Source organism: Nycticebus coucang, chromosome 19, assembly GCF_027406575.1.
Source record: "Nycticebus coucang isolate mNycCou1 chromosome 19, mNycCou1.pri, whole genome shotgun sequence".
NCBI classification, from domain to species: Eukaryota; Metazoa; Chordata; class Mammalia; order Primates; family Lorisidae; genus Nycticebus; species Nycticebus coucang.
Genome location: NC_069798.1, coordinates 72,043,315 through 72,062,168, shown reverse-complemented (window position 1 = coordinate 72,062,168; position 18,854 = coordinate 72,043,315). Strand labels below are relative to the sequence as shown.

Genomic DNA, 18,854 nt, shown 5'->3' with positions numbered 1-18,854 from the left:
AAACAGAAGGTTTGCTGTGCTGATCTCAAGTTGGTTGGAGCAGGATTTCAGCAATGACATCTTCAAATCAAAACTTGCCCTGGCTCAAACCCAGGGGTCAGGTGCTCTCCACACAGCAGCACTGGGGCAGCAGCTGCCACACGCTGGACATGGCCTGACTCTGGGCTTCCCCCACCCACAGCCCATACTCAGTAGGGATCATGCTGTATAGGGCACATTCTGTCCAGAGACCTGAACACCAGACCAGGGGATGGGCTGAGACCTGGAACATCAGGTCTAGGGACAGGCTGAGACCTGAACACCAGACCAGGGGACGATGGGCTGAGACCTGGAACACCAGACAAGGGGATGGGCTGAAATCTGGAACATCTGGTCTAGGGACAGGCTGAGACCTACAACACCAGGCCTGGGGACAGGGTGCGCAGCTGCAGTGAGCTCTGGGGTTGGAGCTACCTCTGGGCCTTAGTGTCCCAGGTCTGATTTCATTATCTCATAATTAGAAACAGAGATCTTTTGTATTCTCAAAGTTTTGATTCAGTCTTTTAGAAAATGCCTCCCTGGTTATGACCGTCTTGGAGAATGAGCTGTCCGAGGAGGGGAGAGAAGGCTGAGCACTGGCGGCTATAGCACCCACAGAACTTACAAAAAGGACTTTTATTGAACGTTTGGTGGGTGGGATATAAAACAGACACACAGAAACTTTACATCAGATCCTCAAAGCAGTTAATGCTGCCCCAGAGACACCCCCTTTATGCCTGACACCCAGTGGGGGATGACCGATGGCAGCCAGGCTGCGTGTGTGGGCCCCACAGGTCATAGTCACTCTGAAACAGTGTGGCCCACCTGGCTGCATGTTCCGTGCACATGCGTGCTGCTCTGAGAGTACAAGAGTCATCTCAGACTCTGATGGCTTTGCTGTGACAGGCAGGACAAGAGCCCAGTTGTTGCCATAGGATGGTCTAGCCAGTCTTTGCCCACAGAAGATGCTGGTGCATAGGAGGCTCGCCTGCCGCCCACCCGCTCCAGGCCCTGTGGCACTGTGGCTCTTTGGCACAGCACCAACTCCCTGTGCACACTGTTGCTTACAAAAGTAGACTTTCCTGTAGTAAAACTTCTTAAAAACAACCCATTTCTCAGCAAAATAACGTGTTTCTGTATGTGGAGCTCTACAAAATATACACGTCTTTCTGGAGGAGAGGAAGCTGAGCAGAGGCTGGGCACGGCTGGTACATGGCTCCGGCCCAGCGGCTGGGATGGTGTCACATGAAATCATTCAGCTCCGCCTCAAGTGCGGCCGCCATCTCGTCTGCCTCTGAGCTGCTGGCCTCGTCCTCGTTGCTGGACTCCCTGCTGGACTCGCTGGCGTCATCCTCGTTCAGCTTCCTCTTATGGCCTCTGAGGAGAAGCAAACCTGGTGTGAGATGCGGGGGCTCAGACATGGGCGGGGGGGCTCAGACACGCCCTGAGAAATCCCCTTTAAAGGCAAACCCCAAGGTGAGAGCCGCCTATCAGGAACCAGCACGTGTTCCGCCAGTCACAGCAGCACACCCCGCAAAGCTAGCTAAGCACAGCCCCCCATCCCTCCCTCCCTCTGCATCTCTCCCCATGTGCTGGGACTCCCAGATCCGTGGGGTCATTTTATAAGAAGCTACGCATCCCACCAGTCCAAATTTTAAATGAATTCATCATTTTTATGCCAGCTGGAATAAATATTTTTCATAGAAGAAAAAGTTTACTTTTAATTGTTATACAAAAGTGAGGAGGTGGTTAGACTCAAAACTGATGAAAAAGCAGAATTTCTTAAATTAGTGTCTGAAAACAGACCGTAAAGGAATACAAGTAACAATGATGAAAATGGAGTTTAATTTCCCCACTAAGGCGACAGAGCAAAGAAGGCTCAGGGTTTTCCAGGAAATCACCAAACACTAGGATGAAGGGCCAGAGTCCACAGAATGAGCCTGTGAAGAGCTCAGGGGCACCTTCCCTTGGGCCATGTCTTGCCTATTTCTGACTGCACCCCAGAGGCAGTGAGTGCCAGGGACAGCGGCCAGGGCTCCAGTAGCCACCACTGTGTCCTGGTCTTCACCCTGGGAGGTCTGCAGTCAGCGTCTGCTCTCTGCCATGAGCCTCCAGCAGCTCACACACACAGACACACAAGTGAGCTGTAGATGGACCTTAACACAATATGGCTGCTGAACGAGGCTACTAAAGCCCTTCTGCTCCCCTTAGCACCTGTGGTGGGCTGGTTTGCCACGTATCTTCCTGGATCAAGGGTCTGTCGGAAATTTGGCCCACAGTTTTTAGGCTGTGACCTGCCCGTGCTCCCTTCAACAGCTCCGTTTCATCTCCTTTCAGAGATGTGCCGGGCACATTTCCTTCCAGCCTCTGGGTGTCTTTTCAAATTCTTTTAACAGTTTTCTTTTTGCAAAGCAGAAGTTGTTTTCTTTTATGGCTAGAATGTTTACGATTGTACTAAAAAATCATTGTGTCAAGCAGTCATGAAAATTCTATCTTCTGAAAGCTTCAGTTTTATACTTAGGTCTACAAAGAGATTTCAAAAAGTTTGTGGAAAATAGAATTAAAAGATAAAAATAAAAACAAACTTCATTTCTCAACATAAGCTCCATCAAAGTCAGGACACTCTGAAGTGATGACACCAGCCATTTACTCCCTCCCCGAACTGTGTGAGCTGAGCCAGGTGAGGCACTGAGGGTCTTGGCAACTTGATTGTGACTGCAGCCTCTTCCACGTTACTAACAGAAGAAAGATGCATCCTCTGCAGATGCACAGGAGGCGATGGTGTTGTAAGGCGCCAGGCAGTAAGAGGTATGGGTAATGAGTTTCGAGTCACAAGATTATTGATTAATAGTGTGTTATGTGCAGTATTGCCTACATAAGCTTTGGTAAAATAAAGAAATTTTGCTACATGCCTAAGAGAGCTGTAGTCTCCCTTATTCTCTGACATTACAGATGGCAGACTTAACCTCTGTGGCATTGCTTCATGCATACTTCACGCAACATGATGGCGTGTACCAGGTGACGCCTACGGACACTCACCAGCTGCCCTGTGATGGGAGGAGGGGCAGAGGGGCTGTGGGAGAGCAGGGCCCTCTGGTGAAGCTCTCCTGGCAATTCCTACCAGCACTTTGGCGAACTTTCCCAGACTCTCATGACCAGTAGATGCTACTGGCCCTCTGGACAGTCAACAGCAAAATGCCTCCAACATCCCCCAAATATCCTGCCATGACCTTGTTCTTGCTTGGCCCACTTTATTGCCAGACACGTCCATCTCTCAGCAGGTGCTGGCTCAAATGTCTTCAGGGTCCTTCTGGTAAAGCCACCTTCCATCTCCTGCTATGATTCCTCAGAGAAACGCTTCAGGCTACTGGTCCCACTTGTTCACAACTCCCACTCAAGCCCTGCTCTCACCTGACACCAAACTGTGTGAGCTGAGTCAGGTGAGCTGTCTGTGTTGACTCGAGAGTCTCTTCAATTAGAGCAGCACCAAGTGGACTGTCTCCTTGTACACTGGTGAGGATGGCCTGCAGTGGGCTTCCCCTCCACAGTGCTGTGGTGTTGGGACACATGCTGGTTTTCATCCACGGCCTCTAACTCCTAAGTCTCACAGTCAAAATGCTTGAGAGGTTTAGGCCTCAGGACACAGGTCTCCCTGATCTTCTCTTGTCCTCCCTTCACCTGCCCAAGGTAGGACTCTGGGACTGTGCCCCAAAGGCCCTTATCCCAGAGGGCTCTGACCACACCCAGAGGACACTGCAGAGTGGCCAGGGAGCGTGGTGCAGGTGGCGTTGCTGGCTCAGATCACACTGCTTTATATACCTGAGTCTACAGGGTGTCAGGCCTAGATAATTAAGTCTGCTGTACCCCTTTCCCAGACTGCTCCCCTCCCCCAATCTCTCTTTGTGATGCCTGTGGTAACACACTACAGAAGCCAGAGTGAGGTCTTTGAGCTCTGCCGCTCCAGCAAAAAAGTGGAGCCCAAAGAGAGTCACGGAAACCCCCATTTGAAGCCAGTTGGTCAGAAGCTCCAGAGGCCTGTAACCGAGACTGGTGGTAGGCAAGGGCATGTCTTGGGGACCCGACGCAGTCTCTGGGTAGACAGTGTCAGACCCAAAGCAGGGACGTCAGCTGCTTGTATGAGGAAGCCACATCTGGTCACGGGGTCTTCTGTGCTGGCTGCGGTGGTGTTCAGAGGAAAGCAGTTTCAAGAGTTTCCTAAAGCAGCCACCTTACCGAGTCGGCCTGTGAACTGCTCGCCTCTTCAGGGCTTTGACCTCTGTGCATGCCCATCTCAGACTGGTCAGATGGGCTGGCAGGAGTGCATGGACCTGGCATGGCTTCCACATGCTGGCTCCACTTGGGTCTTCTGTCAAGTGTCAACACCAACTTCCTGTCACTCAAATGCAGCAGTACCAGATTCTGATGACTATCCTGGAACTTTAAAATTCAGTCACAAACTGCCACTTAGTTTAGGAACCGACTCCCACGTTAATCTGAAACATCAACTGCAATGTGATGAGCTCCAACAGTCATCCCTCTCCATGATGGCACGCCATGCCCCTGCCACTCGAGTGCATGGCTGGAGCCTTGGCGGCCTCCCTCCCCAGTTGACAGCACAGCAGCTTGTCTCGGCTCCAAGTGTGGAGGCCTCCTGTTTTGTCAAGCATCCACTTTTACTAAAAACAGCTAAAGTGCCAGAAAAAGAGAAAGGAAAGTAAAAATACAGCATTTTTTGCTCCTATCCCTCACTTTGCTGAAGGTCGATCTGATTTTTTAACAGATAGTTCAGAGCTGTGTGGGCGGCATGAGGAATACTCAAACTTGGAATATTGTTTCATGCAGAAAACAGAGTCAGCTGAAAAACCACATTTCAAATAAACAAGAGAGCTGTTTCTTAAAACAGACACTTCAGTGATCTCAGGACATCTGAGACGTGGGTCCAACCTGCTGGTGCTGTGTGGCCCATGCTTGGGCAGGGCTCTGCCACAAGCAGGTCTCGCAGGAACCACAGTGGGGATGCTGTGCGAGGGCCAGAGGTGTGGAGTGCCCATTTCCTTCAGCATCCCTAAGAGACCTGTGAGGCGGGCGCTACCACTCCCATCTGACATCGAGGAGGCCAGTGTCTCACAACCAGGATCTGGACCCCATACAATCTGCTAATAGGCTCAGAAAAAGGGTTTTCACACATTTTAGAAATAAAGGGCCTTTGAGTCAGGCCCAGTGGCTCACACCTGTAGTCTCAGCACTCTGGGAGACTGAGGTGGGAGATCCCTTGAGTCCATGAGGGTGAGGCTACCGTGAGCTGTGATGTTGCCAAGGCACTCTACTCAGGGCAACAGATTGAGACTATCTCATGAAAAAAAAAATAGAAATAGAAATAAAGGACTTTTACTGAAATACAGGGGTGGACGTTTTGCATGAGGGCAAGGAGAAGCAGGGTTCTCCTTGCACTCCTCAGTCCTCCGAGGGCCCAGCCAGCCCTGTGGCCTAATGGCTCTGCAGTCAAGTGTGTTAAAGACAGTACTAGTGATGACTTGGACCCTTTACTCTTCATTAGACAGTGTTTAGAGCACGGTATTTTAAAACACAAATGAATAGTAGTAATTAAAAATTACCCCAAAAAATCAGAAGCAGCCACAAACCTTGGCTGGTAAATGTCAGCAAGTGACAGTGGCTTCACGCCCTCTTAGGATAACAGGACAGATATGTCTTTTGTCATTACAACCAGGTGTACAGCTCCTCAGATAAATATTAACACAATTAATTCTGGAAAAAGTTTTAGGCTCAACACCAGTAGCATAGTGGTTAAGAAGCCAACCATATACACTGAGGCTGACAGGTTCAAAATTGGCCCAGGCCAGCTAAACAATGACAACTGCAACAAAAAATAGCCGAGCATTCTGGCAGGTGCCTGTAGTCCCAGCTACTTGGGAGGCTGAGGCAAGAGAACCGCTTGAGCCCAAGAGTTTGAGGTTGCTGTGAGCTGGGACGCCACAACACTCTACTAAGGGTGAAAAAGTGAGACTGTGTCTCAAAAAAAAATTCTTTGTTTTAAGTTTAACGATGTATCTCAAACCCAACGTGGAATAAAGCAAGAACATGGATGTCACTAGTAGATATGTGAGCCCCAACTCCCTGTGCTGCACATACAGCAGTCATAGTGCGCAGCCTTTAGTCTGCTCCAGAAAGGCACACTCAGTATGCACAGCAGACACACAGACTAGTGTTCTATACCAGCACCAGCTTGAGGAGGATCAAACATTCCATGAAGGACACGTTTCAAGTTGTGGGTCACAACCGGGCTGGTCTGTCTGGTGAAAGGAGGGAACAGCAGGTATACACACAGCAAGGTCACTTGACTGAGTGACACTGCTAGGGTTGTGTGTGGCCTGTGTTGTAGGAAGAGCTGCAGGATGTGCTGTGCCAAGTGGCCTGCTTTTCAGACACGCTCCTGGGGTAAGGCGAGCGTGGGCACCGCGGGGCTCTCCCTGCTGTCGGCAGCAGGGAGAATCAATCGCAGGGGACCTGCTGGGTGCCACCTAAAATGTCCTTTACTTCTAGTGAAACTTTTGTTTTAAATTCTGTTTTCTCTGTTATTAGTTATCGATTTAGTTTTTCTGTGGTTGCTGTTTGATATATATATATATATATGTGTATACACATATATATATATATTTTGCAGTTTTTGGCCGGGGCTGGGTTTGAACCCACCACCTTGGTATATGGGGCCAGCACTCTACTCCTTTGAGCCACAGGCACCGCCCTGGTAAGTTTTTTAATCCCTTCAATCTATTTGTATCTTTGAATTGAAAGTGTGTTTCCTGTATATAGTACTTAGCTAGGTCGTGTTTCTTTAATCAGCCCACCGATTCCTACCTTTTGATGGGATTATTTAGCTGTTCACATTTAATATTGATGATATTTTTAACTTTATGTCTGCCATTTTACTTTTTGTTCTTTCTTTGTATTGTGCATTTTTTTTTTTTTTTTTTTTTTTTTTTTTTGTAGAGACAGAGTCTCACTGTACCGCCCTCGGGTAGAGTGCCGTGGCGTCACACGGCTCACAGCAACCTCTAACTCCTGGGCTTCCGCGATTCTCTTGCCTCAGCCTCCCTAGTAGCTGGGACTACAGGCGCCCGCCACAACGCCCGGCTATTTTTTTTTGTTGTTGCAGTTTGACCGGGGCTGGGTTTGAACCCGCCACCCTCGGCATGTGGGGCCGGCGCCCTACTCGCTGAGCCACAGGCGCCACCCTGTATTGTGCATTTTTTATTCACTGCTTTCTTTTTATACAGATGAATATCCCCTATGTAACATTTTAGTTTAGAGATTTTTTTTCCCACTACATATTTTTTGAGCTATTTCCTTAGTGGTTGCCCTAGGGCTTACCATAAATATCTTACGTGATCAGAATTACACTAGTTTAACTCCAGTTAGAGACAGAGCACCAGTTCTACAGAGCTCCATCTCGTCCCCAGTTCTGTGCTATTGCTGTTAGGATGTCACCTCTCTCCCTGCCACAGAGCCAGCACCACACTGCTGCAATCCTGAGTCTTCATCGTTCTCTGTCTACTAGAGAAGCTGAGGGAGGAAAGGGGAGCACACACTCAGCGCTGGTTACATCAACCTGCTCACTCACCCTTTCTGGCTCTCTTCATTCCTTCCTGCAGATTCATTCACCATCTGTTGTCATTCCCTTATCCAAGACAGCTCAATGCCCACCTACCTTCTCTGTGCTGTCATTGGCAAACATAACTGCATTTCTATACATTATGGGCCCAACAATGCAGCCGCACACAACCAGTTTTATGTCATAAAACCATATTTCTTTTTGTATCAGTCAAGAGAAGGGGAGAAACATGCATTCAAACTGTCCTGTGTAATTACACAATTACCAAGTACTCTTCATTTGTTCATGAGGACTCAGAGCTCCATCTGGGCCCCCATGTTTCAGCTTGACAAGGTTCCCCTACTGTTTTTGGTCAGGTAACTAGCAGTGAATTCTCAGTTTTTACCTGGGAAAGGCTTGCCTTCACTTTTGAGATAGTTTTGCTGGATACAGAAGTCTTTGTTGACAGTTTTTTCCAAGCCTTTGTATATGCATGTCCTCTCCTGCCAATGCCCACAGGTCCTGGTGAGCTCCACGGCACCTTCCTACACTGGCGGGGTCTCTCTTAGGCACACGGCCACTGGAGCCTGCTGGCCTCTTGATGTGATGAGTCTGTGTGTGGATCTTTATGCTCATCCTACCTGGAGTTTATTGAGCTTCTAGGACATACAAATTAATGTTCTCTATTCAACCTGATATGTTTTTAGCCATTATTTCTTCAAATATTTTTTCTGCTCCTTTTTCTCTCTCTGAAAGAGTACTTGCTTGGTTAATTACCAAAGATGAACAACTTCAATGTTAGCATCTGGAGCCTTACTGGGTAGTGTCAGTGTGTGCGTAAGCGTGGAAGCAGATTAATCTCCCAATTGAAAAGAGGCAGAACCCTGGGAAGAGCTGTGCTGTCCAAAGTCAGGGCAGGCTGACCATACATCTCATGAAGAGCTGGGTTCAGTAGCTGGGTGTTTGTGTCAGGAGGTTGAGCCTTTAAGGCCTAGTGTAACAGACAGGACAGGCTGTCTCTAATGTTCAGAGAATAGGCTTTGGCTGTCATCACTGTCAAAAAATGATGGACACTGCCACCTGCACCATCTTGACTCCAATGTGACAAGTCACCAGCAACCCTGTACTATGTCTTCTGGCAGTTAATTAAATGTTTCACTTCTCCACCAGCCTTACTTGACACGGAGAGTGGCCTTCTGTGAGCCACCTCAGCTCCAGTGTCACAGGTGAGAATAAGCCTTGCTGAGAAGCAGGTTGAGCACCAGACCTACATGGTGGTGACAGTGTGCTTATGGGTATCTTGAACATTTTGAAAAGATGTTGTTTGGGGAAACGCTTTTCAAATGCATACTTGATTTTTTATTTTAAAGATTTACCTTAAGGAATGGAAGTGCCCATAAAACTGCTGCACACATGCATACAGGATAAGATATAAGCAGACAGCCACACATCCCAAATACCTTGGTAAAGGAAGGAGTGAGGTCCCTAACCTTGAGTCACAGAAATTAACAGCTGACTAGAGTACATGAGCTGTGCACCCACACTGTCTACTACACACAGAAAAGTCCATATTAAAGCTCCTCTGAGAGTAGTGTGTGCCACAGGAAAGGAGTAGGGTCGGGTGGGCGGTTTATGGTGAGCCCCGACCAAAGATGCTGGTCCCGTGACCACAGAAGCCAGCTCTGTGCTGGGTCTTGGTAAAGCAAGGCTGAATCTGACAAAATCTTCTCATCTAAAATTCTAAAGCCACCAAGGTCAAACAAGCCCATAAAACACAGAATGACCAAAGTGAGGCTTCCTGGCCCTGACCCCAGAGTGGGTCAGCGCAGTGATGTGGTGCCCACCTGGGAAGGCCTGCTTCTGAGCTTCCTCCTGCCACCTGGGCAGCTATGAACACAATGGTTTGTAAGCGTTACATCATCTGTTATTTGATGAGAGTAAGCTTTGCCTTCTGCCTGTAGGCTTCTCTTCCCATTCTGTTTCCTATGAAAATGGTACATCCCAAATATTACTGGCACCAACCAAATGCAGAAGCCAGAACAAGAAGGCAGTGCCCATTTTGTTTATTGATGAGACCCAAGGCACACAGGTGGCCCTAAACATGCGTGTGAACTGCACGGGCACACCTACACATGGAATTTCTTCTGCGCCTGACCCCCAGATAGCAAGACCTAAAAGTAAACTACAAAACTAAAACATACCTTACCTACCCTGCTCCCCAGCCTACTGACACTGAGACCAGGATGGAGACTTTGTGAGGATCCACCTCCACATGATGACAGTAATCTTCCCTTCCTCATCTTAATGTTTTCTTATCCATTATTTTTCTTTTCTTTATTATACAACACACATAAAAGTATGTGTTAATTGACTATGTTACTGATGAGGCTTCTGGTCAACAACAGTGTATTGGTAATCAAGTTTTGGGGGCACTAAAAGTCACGCATTTCGACTACCAGGAAGTTGGTGCCCCCAACCTCTGCTTAAGTACTGAGAAATTCAGACCAGGCAGGGGTGCAGGCTGTCCGCCCCCACTCTTGGCCCCGCCCCACCCTCACCTGACCCTCTGGCCCTCTCTTACCTAGTCCCATGGGCTGAGTTCCTCTCGCTGGGGGAGGATGCCCCCGTTGCCAGCCCCTTTCGGGCCCCTGCTGTCCTGGCCTGCCGCCGGCCCTCCAGCTCCTCCTCCTGCTCTCCCGGCTGCTTCTTCTCACTGTCACTGTCGTCGCTGCCCTCGCCCAGGATGTCATCCACCTGCCAATGGGAGAACGGGGCTACAGACTCTGCTGACTTTCTGGGAACCCACCCATTGCACCTGCAGGCACCGGCCACAAGCTCAGTCCACGATCCTCAGACACGGAGAGGAATGAGGACACCAGGCTGGGGAACCACCTGGCCTGGCCCATCCCTCCAGCAGAGGCTGCTCTCCTGTACATAGTCGGGCTTTATGGTGAGTACCCAGGGTAGTCATTTAAAATTCACCTCAGTGAGGCTGGCAGGTTCCAGCCTGGCCCTGGCCTGCTAAACAACAATGACAATTGTGACCAAAAAACAAAACAAAACAAACAAACAAAAAACAAAGCCAGGCATTGTGGTGGGCACCTGTAGTCCCAGCTACAAGGGGGCTAAAGCAAGAAAATTGCTAAAGCCCAAGAGTTTGAGGTTGCTGTGACCTGCCATGGAGGGTGATATAGTGAGACTCTGTCTCAATAAATAAATAAATAAATAAAGTTCACTTCAGCGAGTCACCCCTTAACCTATTCACATGGATTTCCAGGAGGGAACCACAGTCCTCAGTCTCCTGGAACTTTGGAGGGGTGGAGGCCCCACAGAGCCCCAGGAGGGGCTGCACTGCTTGTTTTCCCCGGGGGAGGGAATGAGGACTAGACCACCACCCCCGCTCAAGGACCAGGACCCTGCCCTCAGGTGTGGGTGGAGCTTGAAAGCCCCCATAGCAGAGGCCAAGCCTGGCCCCAGCTGCTCCCTACTTGGTGCCCTGTGGATGGCTGTGAAGTCTCAGGGCTATCATGTGGCAGGCCAGCCAGTGGTCAGCCACACCCACTCAGGCAGGCGCTCTCTGGGGGTCCCCTCTCAGAGCACAGATGCAGGGAGGGCATGAGGGCCTGAGAAAGGCAGGACACCAGGGCCACTCTGGTCAGCCTCACAGTTAAAGCTGATGGCCACAGGGCAGCTGCAGTGACTTAACCACCCTGAAGGGGCCTCAACATGGTGGCCCCAGCATGGCCCCTGACCTGAAAATGGCCACAGATGTCCTTATCTGTGCACGCTCACCCTGCCGGAAGGTCTAGAGACGCACTTTGTACAGGCTGAGTCACAGGTATACGTCAAAATCTGAATGTATCTACACTGTGCTTACATTTTTTTCTCCCTCATTCTGCTTGACTCACAAAAACACAGTAAAAGCTCCACAGCTGAACAACTCTTTCACTGACCTGATTTTCATAGACTGAATGTGCGGCACACATGTATCAGTACAGTGGCCTCGCTCCTTCCAGAAACCACCTCTGTGAGTTGACAATTTGGTACAGTCCCTCAGGTGGTCAGCTTACAGAGGTTCTACCGTATTTCAGAATGACATGTATTTTTCCAGATGGTTCTTGTGTGAACAACGTCTACACTTTTTGAACAAGTTACCTGAACTACAGAAGCTCCTTTACTCATCACGGCTTGGTCCTGGGAGCTCATGGGCAAGGTGAAAATGCACCTCATGCAAGTGACCAACTGAACAGCACAGCCTTGCCTGCTTTGAATGTACTCAAAACATTTACATTACTCCACAGCTGGGCAAAATCATCTAGCACAAAGCCTATTATATAATGACATTACAAAAAGTTTTAAATTTGAAATACAGATACTACACTTTTACACCACTGTAGCATCACAACATTTTGGTGGCTCAGGCCTGTAATCCCAAGACTCTAGGATGAGGCAAGAGGACTGCTTGAGGTCAGGAGTTCTAGACACCATCTCTCCAAAAAACAAAAAAATTAGCCTGGCATTGTGGTGGGCACCTGTAGTTCTAGCCACTTGGGAGGCTGAGGCAGGAGGATCCCTTGAGCCAGAAGTTAGACGTCACTATGAGGTATGCTGATGCCATGGCATGCTAGCCTGGGATAGGGCGAGACCCTATCTCAAAACAAAACATAATAAAACACGGTCACCCCCCCGCCCCCCCCCCAAAAAAAAACTGCCCCAAAGAGCAACAAAAACCCTCTAAGCAGCACTTGACCTCTGTGTGAGAAAAAGGAGTTTGGGGCCGGGGATAAGAAGGGAGGAGAAGTGACTGAAGCAGCAAGGTTCAAAGGCCAAAATAAGTATGAAGAGCAAACGCAGCAGATGGTGACACTGATGGGGGCAGAGCAGACGCCAGCCCGAGAGGCTCTGGGAGCCAGACCACCTGGCCGGGGAGTGGCATGTCTGCAGGACCATAGCCCTGGTGGGATCCCAGCACTTTCTCCTCTTCACCTTCCCATTATCATGTGAAAACCTGGAAGAAGAGATCTGACAAACAGGGGTGCACAGTCCTGCCCTTGTAGAAATTAATGTTACAAAAATTAGTCACAATTAGAGATGGGTACACGTATGTATATGCAGAAATAGTCACGAATGAATTATTCTAAACCAGCTTCAGCAGATGGACAGATACGGACCCTCTACTGAAAAGCCATCATTCAAACCATCAATTACATGAATTAAGGTCTAGCCTCCAGGAACACATTTCTATTGAACCTAAATTACATCACATAAAAGGTATTTGGAGCCAACATAAATGTATTTCTCTCCTTGGCTCAAAGAACAAATGTCCCAGCCATTCTCTATGACATGCTCTATTTTTTGCTAATAAAATTGAAAGTATTTATAGGTACATTAAAATTAAATTTCTGCAAGGGTGTTTTCCAGTGATGTTGGAAACTGGGTCTACCCTCAGACTCAAGAGTGGGTGTCCCGGGTTCAGCTTGGTGGCTGGAACATGCACCTGGAGGTGGCAGGCAGTGCTCAGGCCTCCTGTGTGCTGCACACAGGACATTACTGGAGAGAGAAACTCTGGACACAGCTTGTGCTGGCCCTGGAGTCAGTCCGGGGGCACAGGAGAAAGCCAAGAGGGTGGGCATGCCAGTCCAGGAGAGGCCCCTATGTACCACGAAGGACCAGCTGCCTCCGTGCTTGGCCCAGGGTACAGCTCTCAGTAGGATGGGGGCAGCCTCAGTGTGAAGACCTGTGTCCTCCACTCACAGTGTGCCAGGAGGACTGAGCTCTGGGAAGGGACGGGACATGCTGGCCCAAGACCCTGTTCGGAAGACCCTGTTCCCTGTGCTCAGATTCCCAAAAACAGAAACAGTGAGCTGTTAAGTCTGTGGCAATGTGCTATGTGGCACTGAGGCTAATATGGTATTGTCTGAAAGGAATGATGTCAATTGAAAAGATATTTTTATGAACAGAACACTTCAAAGACTTTATAAAGAAAAATTTTAACGACATGTAAAGAAAAAAACCCCCAAAACTTGGAAAACAAACTTAAGACATTTAGAAATTACTTCTCACAGGAGCCAAACTTGAGTGGTGAGATCTAAAACACTTTACTCCAGACAAGGCTGCAGGCAGCACATATGTTCCAAAAATGACTTATGCAAATAACATGCTCTAGAATTTACCAAAAAAGTTCTCTATGTAGGAGAAAATCGTTACAAATCTTTTAGGAAACAGAAAATAAACATCTTCATAATTTGTGTTGATTTTCACATATAGTGAAACTTTAATTCACTAGCACTTGAATTACCAACACTTTCAAGAATATTTAGAGCACAAAGAGAAACAAGCACTCTTGCCGAACAGTTTTATCAGTTCAATAAAAGAAAGGTCAAACCAAGTCTAAATGCCCTATTGAAAAAGGAAGCTTTAACTATCTTAAGAATGACCTTATCTTTAGGCCTGGTTTTTTCTAAGGTTTTTTTCTTATTAATTATCAATAACTTTCATTGATTGCATAATAGAATTTACAAAAATAATTCATTTGCAAGGATTTTGGCCAACCAGGATATAAATTAAGATCAAGTAACAACTGAGGTTAAAAAGCACAAATCGGACACGGAGGAGAAAATTACTGCTGTTCAATAATAACAAAGTTCCTAAACATCCATCTGTGTATTTGGAACCTTCTAACTTAGAAGCCGCGAAGGTCATGTGTAGCCCTGGGGCTCCTGGGTTCTGACCAATCATCGCTTTTGCACAGAGGCCTTAACCATCAGCAGGTGCCCAGGCCCTACAGGGTCAATGTAAAACACAGTAATGAGCTTTGCTCTACCTTGTACGACTCACACTCATTCTGGAGGATCCTGGCTCCTGCCTGGCCTCCGGTCCGCCCTGTGCCATCTCCCTCCCTCAGGCAGGTGTTCAGATGAGCAGAGGTGACACAGGTAGGAGGGCAGGAATGCATGTTGCCTATGTGTCCCTATCTCACAACTACAGTAATAAAATACCATTTTCTGGAATTACCTTCAATTAAGTTATTTTTTAGGGCCAAAATTTGTTAATTACCTGAAAAGAACTAGAAAGTCCAGTCCAGGAATTCTAATCAGACTCCAAACAAAAGGCAGCATCATGTGAGGCACTCAGAACCCTCTGACTCGACTTTTCTTTGTAAACACAACTTGGGAGGGCTGCACACCCACTCGAGTCCGTGCTTCACTGACAATGCCCTCAGCTGAGCAGCAGCTGCAGCCCTGCCACTCAACCCTAACCTTAAATTGTAATTACAGAAGAAAGGTAGTTGCTGGCCACTTGACACGACGCAGGCCACATAGACAGAGCCACAATACAGAGAGTATGGCTGCCCGCAAACCGGCTGGAGACAGTGCACATGGAGAAGTTTCAAGTTGCCAGGAAAACAAAGTTAAAGTTTTGCAAATACTTACTGCTCACAAAATACTCAAAATACACCTAGCATTAGAAATTCCTATGCTCAGCTTCCAACGAGCACCTGGGTAACGTCCATGCTACCCCCCGCCCCCCACCCCCGTGCAGGCTACATACCAATGAGCACACATCCCCGTGACCGAGCCTCTGCCGTCTCTACACCAGAAATAAAGCCTCCACCCATCCCTCACGGCCCACTCAACTGAGGGACTTTACCTAACAAATGCAATCAGTGTAACTTGGTTTCTTGTACCCTCAATGAATCACCAATTAAAAAAAAAATGCACTACTAACAATCCCAACTATGTGAACATAAACTGAAATGCTGTCTGGCCATGCTGGAATTCCCACCTCCAACAGGTCCTCCAGCTTCTGAATCAACTTGCTTCCTTTCTCTCAGCAGTTTGAAGACCATGGAAAATGTGCTACATTATTCAGCATGTAATAATTACAGGGGGCTATTTGTCCCCTCCAAAGGGCACCCACTCTTAGCTTGTGTATGGCGATTTCCAAAGGAGCTGCCGCTGAGACTAGCTGCGAAACCCAGAGAGGAAAATCTGCAGAGGTGACAATATCATGTAAAGTTCTTCTGGGTTGCCAGGTGGTGTTGGAAGGTAAGATGCTAGAGACAGGCCCTCCCATGGGGTGGGCTGAGCCCACAGCTCCGAGGAGCCCAGGCCCAGCCTGGCTCCCAAACCAGTGTCAGACAGCCCAGAGTGCTCCAGCTACGTCCAGGCCCCTCGATTTAAGGAGTCAGCACAGCTCCATATGCGTTCAGCCTGCTCCTGGGATCCAGCATCATGCCTGCCCATCCTTGCTGCCCAGCGCCCCCACCCCCAGGCCTGAAGACCCAACACTAGGCCACTGGAAGTGTGGGAACCCCAGCGGCCCTCAGGACAGGCAGGTCCACAGCCACTCCAGCATCTTCACGGGAGGCCACAACTGCCCAAATGGCCTAACCACGGTTAATGGCATCAGCACAGGCATGATGTGAAAAGCCATAGGAGGATGCTTGGCCACAGCTGGGTTCCCCTTCTTCCACTGGGCTGTGCTGCTCCCATCCAGGGACGCTGGGAGCTGCAGCCTGGCTGCACCATCCTTTCTTTCCTCTCTCAGTATCCCAAGAAGTGAGGGTGGCTCCCGAGGGCTAGCTGGCACTGAATGAGGTTCTTGACCATGGCTGGATAGACACTGGCTTGCCTCTGGGAGGCACCACCAAGACAAGAGGGATGGCCTCGCATGTGGAGCCCACCAGTTTTGACAAATGCTCAAACATCAAGCTCATATTCTTTATAAGAGAGCTGAGAAGTTACTTTGCCTCAGAAGAAAGTCTTCACAGCTCTGCTGGCTGGACAGTCCAGCTGGTCAATGAGAAGTGCTGCTGGAGACAAGACTACCCCTCCAGGGCCCTGAGCCCCTGGTCCTGCGCAGAGCCAGGTCTGCAGGGCATGAGCCTTCCGTGGTGGCCTCTGTTCTTGTGGTATCTTACCAGTTCATCAAATTTGGTGATTTATATGAATATCCAAGGTGGAATTTAAAAATAGTTAAGATTAAAAAGTCCTCAACTTGCCCCTTGTGCCATGGTGATGTTGACAGGCTCTGGGGCTTTGGTGGATCTTTATTGAGATCTCCACTGCCCTGGATAGTTTTCTAGGCAGTGAGGAGCACTTGTGGTTCTTCAGCAGAGGACAACATCATTAGGATTGTGCCCTGGGGCCTTCCTCATTTACCTAGATGGCATCTTGGGCTTAGAGTAGGGGCAGGGGCAGGGTGGAGGGCAGAGAACCTGCCTAGGAAGGGACAATCTGTTGTTCTCCTGGCTGCTGCTGAGTGGAGGTGGCTGCAGAGGGCAAGGGGATTCCTGAGGCTGCTGGGCCCCACATGCCTGGGAGCAGGGTCAGGGTGGGGGGGTCTGTGGGGCTCTGCCTGTGGCCACCAATGTGGGCTGGGTGCCCCACAGAGTGAGGTGCTTGGCACACCTAGCACTAATACTGAGGTGACTGACTTTCTGCTAGCCTATTGGGGACATTGACTGTCTGTTCCAGGTGGCTTGGTGGCAAATACATTTACAAAGTAGAGACATTTCAAAGGAGGCTACAGAGAGTCTGGAGTTAATGAACTATTCTGAAGCTTCAAAACAGAAATGTTAGTATGACTAGTATATATTTACATTAAAATTGCCATCTGATGCAAAACAGACTGAAGTTTAGTTCTTTGAAGTACAACCTTTTTAATTCCACATACCTCAGATAACAAATGACAGCTATAATACATTTGTGTGTTTTCTGGGAAAAAAGAGAAACCTCTAAAGTTCTGAGTGAAGTCTGAACAGTGGGTTAAATGGTGGCCCCATCCCCTGGATGGCAGAAGTCCAGGCCTGTGGTACCTGCAGATGTAGCTTTATTTGGAAACATAGTCTCTGCAGATGTCATCAGTTCTGATGAGTAAAGTGACCCAGGTTGACCCTAATTCAATGCCTGGTGTCCTTGAAGACAGAGACGTGGCTGCCCAGGGCACTCAACGTGGATGTGAACAAGTAAGGTGCTCACTGGTTCTGGACTCACATGTCCTACATGGTTTGAAAGGTGAAGGCTGTGGGAATTCTTAGGTCTCGCAACACTGTTGCATCACCTGTCTCTGTGGCCTCCTCAAGTCAAGAGGCACACTCAGAGTCTACCCCCACCCGGTAGCTCTGTCTTACTGCATGCGGCCTTGCACCAAAGCCTCCACTGCGCCAGGCTGTGCAGAGAGATGACGGAGCCCCACAGAATGCTGCCTTCACATCAGGAAGGAGAATGAGGGTGGATATACCTGGCCCTAAGCACACAGTGGTCTTGGACCCACGGCGGAGGCCCCAATAGGCTCTCACATTATGTTTGGCAGGTTTGGGAAGCTCTGCTCAGGCCATCAGGTGCCACTGTTTTCTCTCCTGGACCAGGACTCCCTGGGAAACAGACTCTAAATATTCACTGTTCACAAAACACAGAACCCCCCCACTCTCACTGTCCCTTAGAAACCAGTGCCCCAGGAATCTGTGGAGTCCAAACGGGAAGGTTCTTTCTCTTCCTACACCATTTGTTCCTGAAGAGCCAAATTTGAGGTTTTAGGGTGAGTTTTTACTTTTGCAAGAAAGGACATGGTTTTATTGGAGAGATACAAGCACTGTGGACATTTGCCTTGTGTTAAGATTTCAATCCCCTTTGACAGAGAGTAAGAATGGAAGCTGTGGTCACTATCTGACAGACTGATGTGTGTCTGCGTGGAGGGGAGCAGCAGGGCCGGAACTGTCAGCGCCTGACCAGGAAACCAGGCCTGTCAGAAGCGGCCAGGTGGGAGAAGCAGGTGCTAACTAACCTTCTTCCTCCTACCCCAAGAATGGCAGACATTGTTTTTACAGAGAACCTTCTGTCATTCAAGTTAACAAGAGCCTGGGCTTAGGAGTAAAGAAGAAGTGGTTGAAAATTTGGTTGAAAATTTTTTAGAGAAAAGATTTTCATGAAACAAAAAATAGCTAATGTTTGAAAAGACAAAGATAGAAAATAGAAATTCAACACACCTGAAAAAGGGTTTAATTCTCATAAGATGAACTATTACCTTAGGAGGATAATTCGTGTTAGTAGAAGAGTCTGTCCTGAATACAACCACTTGCATTTTTCTGCTATTGCTAAAAATAAACAAAAACTGTTTTCTTTCTTAAACGCTCTCCACTGCACTTTTTTTTTTTTTTTTTTTTGAGACAGTCTCATTTTGTCATACTCAGCACAGTGCCGTGGTGTCACAGCTCACAGCAACC

The 18,854-nt window shown here is 48.4% G+C and overlaps 1 protein-coding gene across 3 annotated transcripts in view; it reads right to left on the bottom strand.

The window, feature by feature from the left end:
* Positions 1-326: 326 nt before the first annotated feature.
* The window catches only part of CTDP1 (CTD phosphatase subunit 1), a 60,522-nt gene continuing 41,994 nt past the window's right edge, over positions 327-18,854 (bottom strand). Inside the window, exons 11-12 of one of the 3 annotated variants that reach the window (XM_053571462.1) lie at positions 10,209-10,381; positions 327-1,395 (exon numbers count right to left, since the gene is read on the bottom strand). In XM_053571462.1, the coding sequence (XP_053427437.1) occupies positions 1,376-1,395; positions 10,209-10,381 (193 nt within the window). In that variant the 3' untranslated portion in view covers positions 327-1,375. The remainder of the gene's footprint in view (positions 1,396-10,208; positions 10,382-18,854) is intronic. The other 2 variants (XM_053571461.1, XM_053571463.1) reach the window with 2 other exon arrangements.